Here is a 13,468-nt window from a genome sequence, read left to right on the forward strand (position 1 = left end):
GCTAGACCGAATGGAAGGACCTGATACTGGTAAGCTTCTCCCCCGAAAGCGAACCTCAGGAACTTCCTGTGTTGTGGCAAAACTTTTATGTGGAAGTATGCGTCCCTTAAATCTCTCGTCACGAACCAATCTTCTGGTTGGATTTGCGAGACAATCATTTTGATGGTTAACATCTTGAATCTGTACTTTTTGAGATAGCGGTTCGACCCGCGAAGATCCAAAATCGGACGCAGCCCTCCGCCTTTTTTGGGAACCAGAAAGTAGCGACTGTAGTAGCCTGACTCCCTGTCTGGAGGAGGAACCTGTTCTATGGCTCCCTTCTCCAGCAACGCCTGGAGTTCGGAGTTTAGCAGATGCGCTCTCTCTGGTATCACGGAAGTGTAGACCACGAAAGGGGTACAAGTTTTAGTGCGCGGGGGAGTGTTAGTGGTTCGGCATCTTGAAATATAGCAGGATAAAACCGAGGCACTAACATATCTCTGGAGGTCGGTGAGGTCCGAAACACCAGAGGCGGCGGAAACTGAACACCGACCCCCTGGGGGTGTCCGGGGGGGCATGCTCTTATAGGAAAGAGCGTTAAGTGCCGTTCCCCGGGGGGGATCACCCCCACAGTCCTGGGCACGTAGGCTTCAGGACTTAGTCTTTGAAAAGAAGACAATGCGGCGATCTGATCTTTTGGAGGCAGCCTGTTGGGGGCGACGAGCCGTACCCCATTCCTTACGGGGGGGTGCCCGGCTGCTGACGCTCTCTTTCTGTGCCTCTCGCCTGGTGAGATTCAGATCTGGCCGAGGCTGGGTGGCCGAGGGCCTCGACTCTTGAGCACGGCGTGGGAGAAATTACCCAAAAGCCTGTTCATACAATTTAGCTTCTCGGAACCTAGTGGCGACGGAATTCACAGCGTCGCCAAATAGGCCAGAAAGTGAGACAGGGGCATCAATCAAGGAGGAATCTTCTATCCTTGTCCTTGATGCCTGTCAGGTTTAACCACAGGTGCCTTTCAGCGGTCACCAAGGAGGCCATGGAACGGCCGATTGCACAGGCTGTCTGTTTAGTCGCACGCAGGGATAAATCAGTAGCCCGGCGTAATTCATTGAATGCGTCATGATTCAGTGTGCCGCTCGTGCTCAAATCTTTTAGCAGATCAGCCTGATACGCCTGCAAAACCGCCATGGTGTGCAAGGAAGCGCCGGCCTGACCTGCTGCTTGGACTGCTTTCCCTACCAGGGTAGAAGAAGTTCTACACGGCTTGGAGGGAAGTGTTGGTTTCTTTAATGAGGATGATGTTCCAGGAGAGAGATAGCCCGCAAGCGTCTCTTCTATCTGGGGCATCACCACATAACCTCGTGCTTTTGCATCAACGATGTTCGAATAAAACGAAGTCGATGGTACAATGGATTTCTCCAAGAACAAGAAAACTCATTGTGGAGGTCATCAAAAAATGGGAGAGAGCGGTGTTTTGGCTCCATCTCCTGGCCACCCGACAGAAATCTGTCATCTAATTTAGATTGTTTTGGGTGAGCCTGCTCCTGTGGCCAGTCAATATGCAGTCGTTCGACTGCACGCGTTATAACTTCAGGCAATTCCTCATATTCTCTCTCATCTTTTAAGGAGCGTTCTGAGGAAGCAATTTCCATTTCCACAGAAGCAGGAGAACGAGTCTCTTCAACACACCCGCGAGAAGCACCGGAGTGCGCTCGTGAAGTGGAAGGAGAGACATCGGGATCGGGGGAGAGGGCGAGAGAAAGGAGGGACTCCGTCTCTCGCTCCTCGGCCAGATCTGCTTGTGATCCCCATGAGTGCAGCGCGGCTCATGGTTCCCTAAAGAACGCGAGACGCGCGCGAAGCAGCTTCATGGGGAGAAGATCACAGTGCTCACACTTTCCATTAAGCCCTTCAAAAGCGTGCTTCTCACCCAAACATTCGAAGCAGAATGTGTGCATATCGCCCTCCGAAAGGAAATTTTCTCAAGGAGGGGGACATCTAGTTCTAAACTCCGCCATACTAACTGGGTGAGTTTTATGAGATTTAATTCTGCTTATTTTGTATTTTTGTTATGCTTGCTGACACACACACGCGCACAATGCGGTGAAGAAAAAGATCTGAGGAATGTTGCCGGCTCACTCCTATTTATAACCTGCAGGTGCATCTAATCAGATGACGTCACCTGACCGAGGTTATATAAGCCAAAATTTGGCGTGTTTGGTACACACATGCTTCACAACCGGCAACACGAAAAGATATTCCCATAGCGTTTTCACGCAGCATCGAGTGTAGCCTTTGAAAGGGAACTACAGAATATTAAAACCAACAATGTGAGCAAAGGATGTGACCAAACCTCAAAACTTGACCACAATTAGACCAAAACATTTGGGAAATTAACTGATTATCACAAAATGAATGTATGAATTTTGATTAGCTATTTTCATGGTGCTGGAGTCATCTGCTAAGGTACACTGTGAAAAATTGGAAAACAAATGTAATGAATTGTGTTAGTAAATTAAATCATTTGAATGATGCATGCCACTATATTATCTTTAATAAAGTGCTATTTTTTGTTATTTAAATTACATGTTAATGTAACTCTTTTTGGACCTATATGGAACTATTTGCAATATTGCACAATATTTACACAATGAAATGAAACACAGATCACAGAATGTCAAGACTCAGTGCTGGTCCTCATCAGTGCTCTGGGAGAGTGGAGGTGCTTCATGGAGGTTCCTGGTCCACAATGTGTGATGCTGACTTTGACCAGCAGGATGCAGAGGTTGTGTGTCGAGAGCTGGGCTGTGGGATTCCTGTGAAGCTGCTGGGATCAGCTGCTTTTGGCCGAGGGGAGGGTCAGGTGTGGACAGAGGAGCTTCAGTGTAGAGGAAATGAATCTGACATTACCTTCTGTCCAACATCATCTTCACTCAAACACTCACACTGCTCCCATGACAACGATGTGGGATTAATATGTTCTGGTTATGTATCATAATTTTTACTTCTGTTTAAATAGAAACCATTTAACCCGCAATAAAATTTTAAAGTGTCTTTGTTAATGTTCCTCTTTCACTGAGGTCTCGGCTGTTTGTTCAGGTCACACAGAGGCGCGGCTGGTGAATGGACTGGACTCCTGTTCTGGTCGAGTGGAGCTCCAGTACCTCAGTGACTGGGGCACAGTTTGTGCTGTAAGCTGGAATATGAGAGCTGCAGATGTTCTCTGTGCACAGCTGGATTGTGGGAGTGCTGTGGCTGTAGTGGGGGTGGACTGGTTTGGGGAGGGGAGTGGCCACATCTGGGCTGATGTGTTTGATTGTCAGGGGAATGAGACACACCTATCACAATGTGGCATCTCATCATGGAGTCGAGCTGCATGCTCTCATAAACACGATGCTGGAGTCATCTGTAATGGTAAGATATTAACCTCACCTACACCACGTTAGTGAATGAAATCAGTGTTCATTAGAATATTTAAATGATGTTCTTCTGCTTCAGGATCATCCATGGCGTTTCATGAGGGACGAGTCCGTTTGTCTGGAGGGAGCGAGTGTCAGGGGGAGGTGGAGATTTATTTCAGGCAGGACTGGAGGAGAGTTCTCCTGGACTCATGGAGTCTGTCTGAGGCGTCTGTGCTCTGCAGACAGCTGGGCTGTGGCTCTGTGCTGAACTACCGCTCCTCTCCATCCACCACTGAACACAAACACATGTGTGTAACGGGTTTCAGCTGCTCTGGGAGTGCAGCTCATCTGGGGAACTGCAGCAGTGCACAACCTGTCAACTGCAGCACCAGGAAACAGCTGTACATCACCTGCTTAGGTGCAGAACACCGACAAATTAGCAACTATTAAAAACAGTTATATGGTCTTTTAAAACATCCTTATTAAATATACAGACTTGTCAAATGTATTAAAGGTTATGTTCATTTCATATTTCAGACACCAGATCCATCAGGCTGGTTGGTTCTAGGGGTGACTGTGCAGGAAGACTGGAGGTTTTCCACAGCGGCTCGTGGGGGACAGTGTGTGATAACTCGTGGGATATTGAGGATGCGCAGGTGGTGTGCAGACAGCTGCAGTGTGGAGTGGCCCTCAATACTCACATACAAGCCTTGTTTCGTCCTGGAACTGGGTCCATATGGCTGAATGAGGTGGAGTGTGAGGGGAACGAGACGTCCCTGTGGAACTGCAGATCTCAGCTGAATGAAGAGGGGGAATGTGGACACCAGGAGGATGTTGGAGTTGTCTGCTCAGGTACAGTGTGCTGACTGTTGTGCATTAATGTGCATCAGTTTCCAACTGTGTTTGTATTTTTGTATTAAACAATTAAAACATAAAAACACTTAGTGATTGTCATACAGCAGCAGTGGCGAAACTTGCCAGTACAGAGCATGTTGTTTGTGGATTACAAAGCTAACAAGGTAATGAGGGAGCCCAAATCAAACTTGTAGCCCTGTTATTCTAAATGGCTTTAAATGTATGTGAAATACTTTTTCAATTTTATGAGCTTAATAAACTCATACAAGGCTGTCATGGACTGGACAGCTATCCATGTTTGTACTGTATGTGAAGGGGCAGAGTTAGCTCCACAACAATCCATGTTTTAAAATAATTATTTAATTAAGTCTCAGTACAAGTTGTTTTGTTTCTCCCAGAGTTTAAAGAGATGCGACTCACAGAGGGCTGTAAGGGGAATCTGGAAGTGTTCTACAATGGAACCTGGGGTAATGTGTGTTACAATCAGATGGATGATGAGACAGTAAACATGGTGTGTCGAGAGCTGAACTGTGGAAGACGTGGCAGTCTGTCAAACACTGAAGCAAGAGTCAAATCTGCTCCTAACTGGCTGGATTATCTGAAGTGTAGGAAACACGACTCTAATCTGTGGCAGTGTCCATCTTCACCCTGGGGACAGAACATATGTGATAGTAGTGATGAAGTGGCTCAAATTACCTGCACAGGTGGCAGGGGAGTCAGTTCAGCCTCTTCTGGTTTGTATGTTGCTGTGAATTTTTATTTTCTGAATGTTAAAATTTTAGAATTAAATAATATTTTTTTATATATATATATATATATATATATATATATATATATATATATATATATATATATATATAAACTATCGTATAAAAAGGAAAAACTGATACAGGCAATTCCCTACTTATGTACGAGTTCCATTCTAGAAGCACATACATGTTGTCTCTGCGCCTTTAAATTGCGAGGAGGATCCCGGATGCCATTTTGTCTTAGAATTGTTTTTCACTTTATTGGACTGTGAACTCTGTTTTCCTAAGAATTTTTTGAAATTAGGATTATTTACCATCAGGACAGCTTTACAGGACAGACAGTGTATATCCCGGACTGATTAAAACCGGTGAGGCCGACTCATTTATCCGGCATGCCCACATGCACACACATAAAATATTCCAGACTTTGGATATTTCATACATTCACTTACACACTGAAAATATTGTATATATCTCTCACTCTCACTCATCTTCTATATCGCATTATCCTGTATTCAGTGTCACGGGGACCTGGAGCCTATCCCAGGAGGCTTAGGGCACGAGGCGGGGTACACCCTGGACAGGGTGCCAATCTATCGCAGGGCACACAAACATACACACACTCGCACACTCATTCACACACTCTGGGCAATTTGGGAACGCCAATTAGCTTAACCTGCATATCTTTGGACTGTGGGAGGAAACCGGAGTACCCAGAGGAAACCCTCTAAGCACAAGGAGAACATGCGAACTCGATGCACACGAAGATGGGAATCGAGCCTGGCCGGGAATTGAACCCGGACCCTGGAGGTGCAAGGATACAGTGCTAACCACTACGCCAAAATATTGTATATAATTGTAAATATTGCTATCTGGTGCACTGCAGTGTCTCTTTTTTGCACAATACACGTGAGCTACTTCCGTGATTTGTTTGCATCTACCAATGTTCATAAAACCGCAGTCTGCTCATATCTGCAGAAATTCGTAACTCGAATGTTCGTACATCAGGGACTACTTGTAATGCTAAATGCTTGAATGCTCTGAAAGCTGTGTGTGTGTATAAAATGTTTTACTAATGCATGCACATTATTATGGCAGATGATGAAAAGTCTGTACATACTCAAGAGAAGTGTTCCTCATTTCCATCACAAAAACCCAGCTCAAGTTCTTCAAAAGGCCAGTCAAAAGTGGAAGGTACCAACAAAAATTTTTATCATAAGTATTGGTAATTTCTTTATATAAATGGTTAAAAAGCAGTATAGATAAGACGCTGATACAAATGAGGATCTTTCATGCTAAACAATTAAAAAAAAGCCATTGATTCAGGGCACTTTCAAATTATTAAATTTATTTAAAATATTGTTCAGTAATAACAAATATTTACCAAAAAACAGCGTAGTCTTTGTAAAGCAACACTAAAACTAAACAATGTATTTGGGTATTATGGTTATTATGTAAGAAAATCCAAGCTTTTACCATATAAATATGATAAAAATGCAGTGATTTGATGTAAGTCCAATCTGCCATTAAACCAGGACACTCTAATTTATTACAATGTTTTCAAACTCTCTTTCTCTGTCTCTCTCTTTCTGTCTCAGACAGTGTGAGGTTGGTGAATGGTGGAAGTCGCTGTGCTGGGAGAGTGGAGGTTCTTCATGATGAACAGTGGGGAACAGTGTGTGATGATGACTGGGATATGAAAGATGCTGCAGTGGTGTGTAGAGAGCTGTGCTGTGGGGAGGCTGTAAATGTGCAGCATGAGGCTGACTTTGGACCAGGATCAGGACCAATCTGGATGGATGAGGTGAGCTGCAGTGGATCAGAGTCGACACTGAAGAGCTGTAGGTCAGCAGGCTGGGGATTGAGTGACTGTGGTCATAATGAAGATGCTGGAGTCACCTGCTCAGGTAAACTAGTGACTTTAGGGAATAAAAACAATGAGTTAGATTATCAGCATGATTTAACTGTAATTCTATCCAGACATTATTTGAATTCCATTTTGTCTTTATTTAAACGTAAAGCCTGGTGCAACTCTACCAAAGAGCTGACTGAGCCTGAGTAAGGGTCCATTTGCAGGAGGTTCATTATAACAGGCAGTGGCAGAGCCAGACTTTTTTCATAGGGGTGGCAAGGCTGGGCCCAGCACTCACTTTGGGGTGGCACAGAGACTGAGGCCTAGGTTCAGGTTTTTATCTATATGAAGTGGAGGACTCACTAAAGTATTCTCTAATTTCGGTCACTCATTGTCATTTGCCCATGCAGCTAACTATGACTGTTAAATATTTGAAATGTCATATTTCATTGTTAATAAAGATTTGTAAAGACCGATTTAAAGTAAATACAAGTGAAAAACTACAGCATATTAAAACCAACAATGTGAGCAAAGGATGTGACCAAACCTCAAAACTTGACCACAATTAGACCAAAATATTTGGGAAATTAACTGATTATCACAAAATGAATGTATGAATTTTGATTAGCTATTTTCATGGTGCTGGAGTCATCTGCTAAGGTACACTGTGAAAAATTGGAAAACAAATGTAATGAATTGTGTTAGTAAATTAAATCATTTAAATGATGCATGCCACTATATTATCTTTAATAAAGTGCTATTTTTTGTTATTTAAATTACATGTTATTGTAACTCTTTTTGGACCTATATGGAACTATTTGCAATATTGCACAATATTTACACAATGAAATGAAACACAGATCACAGAATGTCAAGACTCAGTGCTGGTCCTCATCAGTGCTCTGGGAGAGTGGAGATGCTTCATGGAGGTTCCTGGTTCACAGTGTGTGATGCTGACTTTGACCAGCAGGATGCAGAGGTTGTGTGTCGAGAGCTGGGCTGTGGGATTCCTGTGAAGCTGCTGGGATCAGCTGCTTTTGGCCAAGGGGAGGGTCAGGTGTGGACAGAGGAGCTTCAGTGTAGAGGAAATGAATCTGACATTACTTTCTGTCCAACATCATCTTCACTCAAACACTCACACTGCTCCCATGACAACGATGTGGGATTAATATGTTCTGGTTATGTATCATGATTAACTTCTGTTTAAATAGAAACCATTTAACCCGCAGTAAAATTTTAAAGTGTCTTTGTTAATGTTCCTCTTTCACTGAGGTCTCGGCTGTTTGTTCAGGTCACACAGAGGCGCGGCTGGTGAATGGACTGGACTCCTGTTCTGGTCGAGTGGAGCTCCAGTACCTCAGTGACTGGGGCACAGTTTGTGCTGTAAGCTGGAATATGAGAGCTGCAGATGTTCTCTGTGCACAGCTGGATTGTGGGAGTGCTGTTGCTGTGGTGGGGGTGGACTGGTTTGGGGAGGGGAGTGGCCACATCTGGGCTGATGTGTTTGATTGTCAGGGGAATGAGACACACCTATCACAATGTGGCATCTCATCATGGAGTCGAGCTGCATGCTCTCATAAACACGATGCTGGAGTCATCTGTAATGGTGAGATATTAACCTCACCTACACCACGTTAGTGAATGAACTCAGTGTTCATTAGAATATTTAAATGACGTTCTTCTGCTTCAGGATCTTCCATGGCGTTTCATGAGGGACGAGTCCGTTTGTCTGGAGGAAGCGAGTGTCAGGGTGAGGTGGAGATTCATTTCAGGCAGGACTGGAGGAGAGTTCTCCTGGACTCATGGAGTCTGTCTGAGGCGTCTGTGCTCTGCAGACAGCTGGGCTGTGGCTCTGTGCTAAACTACCGCTCCTCTCCATCCACCACTGAACACAATCACATGTGTGTAACGGGTTTCAGCTGCTCTGGGAGTGAAGCTCATCTGGGGAACTGCAGCAGTGCACAACCTGTCAACTGCAGCACCAGGAAACAGCTGTACATCACCTGCTTAGGTGCAGAACACCGACAAATTAGCAACTATTAAAAACAGTTATATGGTCTTTTAAAACATCCTTATTAAATATACAGACTCGTCAAATGTATTGAAGGTTATGTTCATTTCATATTTCAGGCCAAATATCCATCAGGCTGGTTGGTTCTGGGGATGACTGTGCAGGAAGACTGGAGGTTTTCCACAGCGGCTCGTGGGGGACAGTGTGTGATAACTCGTGGGATATTGAGGATGCACAGGTGGTGTGTAGACAGCTGCAGTGTGGAGTGGCCCTCAGTACCCACATACCAGCCTGGTTTGGTCCTGGAACTGGGTCCATATGGCTGAATGAGGTGGAGTGTGGGGGGAACGAGACGTCCCTGTGGAACTGCAAATCTCAGCTGTGTGAAGAGGGGGAATGTGGACACCAGGAGGACGTAGGAATCGTGTGCTCAGGTACAGTGTGATGACCGAGATTCAACCTGTTACATGTTAAATATAAAGTTAATAATTTTTTTTCTCTTCCCAGAGTTTAAAGAGATGCGACTCACAGAGGGCTGTAAGGGTAATCTGGAAGTGTTCTACAATGGAACCTGGGGTAATGTGTGTTACAACCAGATGGATGATGAGACAGTAAACATGGTGTGTCGAGAGCTGAACTGTGGAAGACATGGCAGTCTATCAAACACTGAAGCAAGAGTCAAATCTGCTCCTAACTGGCTGGATTATCTGAAGTGTAGGAAACACGACTCTAATCTGTGGCAGTGTCCATCTTCACCCTGGGGACAGAACAGATGTGATAATCGTGATGAAGTGGCTCATATTACCTGCACAGGTGGGTGGAGTCAGACTTCTCTGGTTCTGTACATTAATATAAACTGCAGTGTTTCATTGTGAATAGTGTTTAACTAATGTTACTGAGATATGAAGTTAAAAATCTAATAAAAGTCTGCTCTGAGAGAGAAACCTGCTGTGTAACATTTCATTAATGTGTCTATTTTGTTACTGCAGATGATGAAATGTCTCTACGTACAGAAGAAAAGTGCTCTTCACTTCCCTTTCAGAAACACTGCTCAAGTAGGGAAACATAAGGAAAAACTTAGGGCTACTCTTCATTTACCTTCAATTTCATTACTCATTGATAAAATGGATTTCCTCCTGTATCTATAAAATTATTTGCTGAGAACTTTACTAAATCATCATGAGGTCATTACTCTTCCTCACATTTCATAAAAATCAAAGCAACAGAGATAAAAGCAGTAAACAGAACCCAAAGCTCATCTTCCTGCTTTAAACCATTTAATTCAGTGACCAATTAATTTAACAGTTTATATTTTCAGGATGTTTGTAATTTGCTGGTATGAAAATCCTCATACAAAAAGTTTTTGTTAAACTCGACCCATGTTTGATGTGTGTGATTTAGAGCACTGGTCTCTCAGGCTAAGTGGAGGAAAGGGAAGCTGCTCTGGGAGGTTGGAGGTCTATCATAATGCTACGTGGGGCTCCGTTTGTGATGATCAGTGGAACATCAGGAACGCTCAGGTGGTGTGCAGACAGCTGGGCTGTGGCTCGGCGCTGAGTGCTGATAGGAATGTTAGCTTTGGTTCTGGTGCAGGGTCTATCTGGCTGAACAGAGTGAAGTGTCGAGGAGATGAGATTCACCTGTGGGACTGTCATCATTCCCTGAAGAAACACACTGACTGCTCTCATGCTGGAGTCACCTGTGCAGGTCAGCAGGGTGTGCTAACTTTTCAGCTTTCTCTCTACTTATTACACTTTTTCACATAGCTATAACCTTTATTTTAAAAGGTTTCCCATCACATCAAATATTCAATTGTAACCTATGTGACTTAATACCTGATTCGATATAAAGGGTTACAATCTGTAAATCATTTTTCATCATTTCAATTTAAAACCAAAAATTAAAAAATAAGAAACAAAATCCAAATTACAAAAGGTTCCTTTTCCAATTTTTGATTTTGTACTTGTGGTACTTGTGATGTACACTGGTGTTCCTTTTCAAAAGCTACACTCGATGCTGCGTGAAAACGCTATTGGGACATCTTTCTGTGTTGCCGGTTGTGAAGCATGTGTGTATCAAACACGCCAAATTTTGGCATATATAACCTCATCTGATGGAGCGCACCTGCAGGTTATAAATAGGAGTAAACCGGAAACATTCCTTAGATCTTTTTGTCTTCAAAACAGCTTAGTTGAGTCTGCGCGCGTGTGTGAACAAGCAAAATTAAGAAAATGTTTAACTCACCGATATGGCTGAGTTTCAAGCGAGATGTCCCTCCGTGTGATAAATCCATCCCGGAGGGCGATCTCCACTTACTGCTTCGATTTCAGGATGCCAAACATCTAACATGCCCCCCCACTGTCTAACCAAACCGCCTAGACTTTAGCCCCTTACGGTGAAACTGCCAGCGTGGAAGCTACTGCCAAGTATATCTCCTTAGGTACTAAGAGAAGCTTTAGGATTCTGTTCTCACATCGCCCTCTGCGTTTCAACAGCGTGGTCTTCACTTCCATGAAACCGGAAAGGGCGCATCTGCTGACTCCAGAGTTACAAAAGTTGCTGGGAAAAGGGGCCATAGAATTTTTCCCCTACCAGACAGAGAGTCAGGCTACTACAATCGGTATTTCTTGGTTCCCAAGAGGAACGGAAGCTGCGTCCAATTTTGGATTTTCTCGGGCTGAACCACTATCTAAAAAAAAAAAAAATACAGCTTCAAAATGTTGACTGTCAAAGTGATTGTTCTCAAACCCAACCAAGGGATTGATTTGTGACAATCGATCTGAAGGACGCATACTTTCTTATAGAAATATTGCCACAACACAGGAGGTTCCTGAGGTTCCTTTTGTGGGCGAAGCTTACCAGTATCGGGTCCTTCCATTTGGTCTAGCTCTCTCACCCCGCACATAGACGACTGGCTGGCCCAGTCTTAGGAGCTAGTGCTTCGACATCGAGATGTCGTCCTAGCTCATCTTTGTTCCTTAGGATTGAAACCCAGCACCATGAAAAGCGTGCTCTTTTCTGTTTATTTTTTATCTGGACAACATATTTGGGTGTCACATGGGATTTGATTGTAAGGCGAGCACAGCTGTCTCCCGCTCGTGTAGAATCCATTCTCAACATCCTCAAGGAACACAAGCTAGACCAGAAAGTGACTGTTCATCACTTTCAGAGATCTTTAGCTCTCATGGCAGCTGCATCCACGGTGATACCTTTGGGCCTTTTGCACATGAGAGCATCTCAGTTGTCGCTAAGAACCAGGGGATTTTACTCCAGGGCCAATCCCCAATAAGGGTTACGTGGCAGGGGCTTCGTTTCATAGAGATGGCTCTATTTCTGGCCCTAAAACACTTCCTCCAGCAGTTGAGAGGCTAACATGTCCTAGTGTGGCTGGACAACACTACGGTAGTCTTATATATAAATCGCCAGGGCGGGCTGTGCTTGCGCCGTTTGAATAAGCTAGCGCACCAGGTTCTGCTTGGGCACAGGACAAGTTCCTGTCCCCCAGGGCGATTTACATTCCAGGGCATATAATGTGGGAGCAGATGTGCTGTCCAGTCAAGCTCTGACACACAGGGAATGGAAACCCCACCCCGAAGTAGTCAGTCAATCTGCAAGAGATTTCATGTAGCAGAGGTGGACCTCTTTGCCTCGCAGAAAACAGCAAATGTCCCCTTTACTACTCTCTGACTCTTCCAGCTCTCCTGGGTCTGGACGCCTTGGCCCATACGTGGGCCAGATTATGCCTTTATGCATTTCCCTGATAGCTCTGCTCCTGGGAGCCTTGGCGAGGGTCGTCAACAGGATTTGCGCCTCTGACTGATAGCGCCTTGTTGGCAGACCAGAGTGTGGTTCTCGGATCTAATATCTCTCCTTGACGGTTTCCAGTGAGGAGCGATCTTCTGTCTCAGGCGCAGGGGACAATTCATCCCCGGCCTGAGCTCTGAAACCTTTACATCTGGTGTTTTGTGCTCGAAGGTTTGATTGACAATCCTTTTGAACCACTAGAGTCAGCGCCTGTTAGGTTTCTGACTCTTAAGATGTTTTTTTTTTCATGGCTGTTACTTCCCTAAAGAGAACTGGAGATCTGCAGGCTTTGTCAGTCTCTCCATCTTGCCTAGACTTTGCCCCTGGGCTGGTTAAAGCTATTCTGCATCCTCACCCGAACTATCTTCTGAAAGTTCCATTCTCAACCATGCACCCAGTTGTTCTTGAAGCATTCTGTCCACCGCCTTTTACAGCTCCGGAGCAAAATTTAAATTAAAATTTTATTTGTCACATGCACAGTCATACACAGTACGATATGCAGTGAAATGCTTATACGACTGCCAGTGACCTTAAAAAAATAGTAAAAGCTTACACATAAGAAATAATAAGAACGAAAGAAATACTTTAAAAAATAAAATTAACTAGTAAAATATGCTGTACAAAGTAAAATATACTGTAATAAGAGAAATACGTTAGAAAAATAAGATTAACTAGTGCAATGTACTGTACAAATTAAAAGTAAAATATACTTTACAAATAAGAACAAAATATTTATAAAAAAGCAAAATATCAATATATCAAATATAAAAATATAAAAAAGAAAATACAAATAGAAATTTGTCAAAAATAAATT

The 13,468-nt window shown here is 43.9% G+C and overlaps 1 protein-coding gene across 1 annotated transcript in view; it reads left to right on the forward strand.

Annotated features, from left to right (window-relative positions):
• Positions 1–12,794, forward strand: part of LOC128534674 (scavenger receptor cysteine-rich type 1 protein M160-like) — a 37,232-nt gene extending 24,438 nt beyond the window's left edge. The window contains exons 12-25 of the mRNA XM_053509124.1: positions 2,649–2,960; positions 3,082–3,396; positions 3,481–3,801; positions 3,921–4,235; positions 4,637–4,972; positions 6,586–6,894; positions 7,700–8,017; positions 8,131–8,445; positions 8,530–8,850; positions 8,970–9,284; positions 9,358–9,672; positions 9,840–9,905; positions 10,252–10,557; positions 12,736–12,794. Of these exons, the coding sequence (XP_053365099.1) occupies positions 2,649–2,960; positions 3,082–3,396; positions 3,481–3,801; positions 3,921–4,235; positions 4,637–4,972; positions 6,586–6,894; positions 7,700–8,017; positions 8,131–8,445; positions 8,530–8,850; positions 8,970–9,284; positions 9,358–9,672; positions 9,840–9,905; positions 10,252–10,557; positions 12,736–12,794 (3,923 nt within the window). The remainder of the gene's footprint in view (positions 1–2,648; positions 2,961–3,081; positions 3,397–3,480; positions 3,802–3,920; positions 4,236–4,636; positions 4,973–6,585; positions 6,895–7,699; positions 8,018–8,130; positions 8,446–8,529; positions 8,851–8,969; positions 9,285–9,357; positions 9,673–9,839; positions 9,906–10,251; positions 10,558–12,735) is intronic.
• Positions 12,795–13,468: the final 674 nt, after the last annotated feature.

The sequence above is a fragment of the Clarias gariepinus genome, chromosome 12 (genome assembly GCF_024256425.1).
Source record: "Clarias gariepinus isolate MV-2021 ecotype Netherlands chromosome 12, CGAR_prim_01v2, whole genome shotgun sequence".
NCBI classification, from domain to species: Eukaryota; Metazoa; Chordata; class Actinopteri; order Siluriformes; family Clariidae; genus Clarias; species Clarias gariepinus.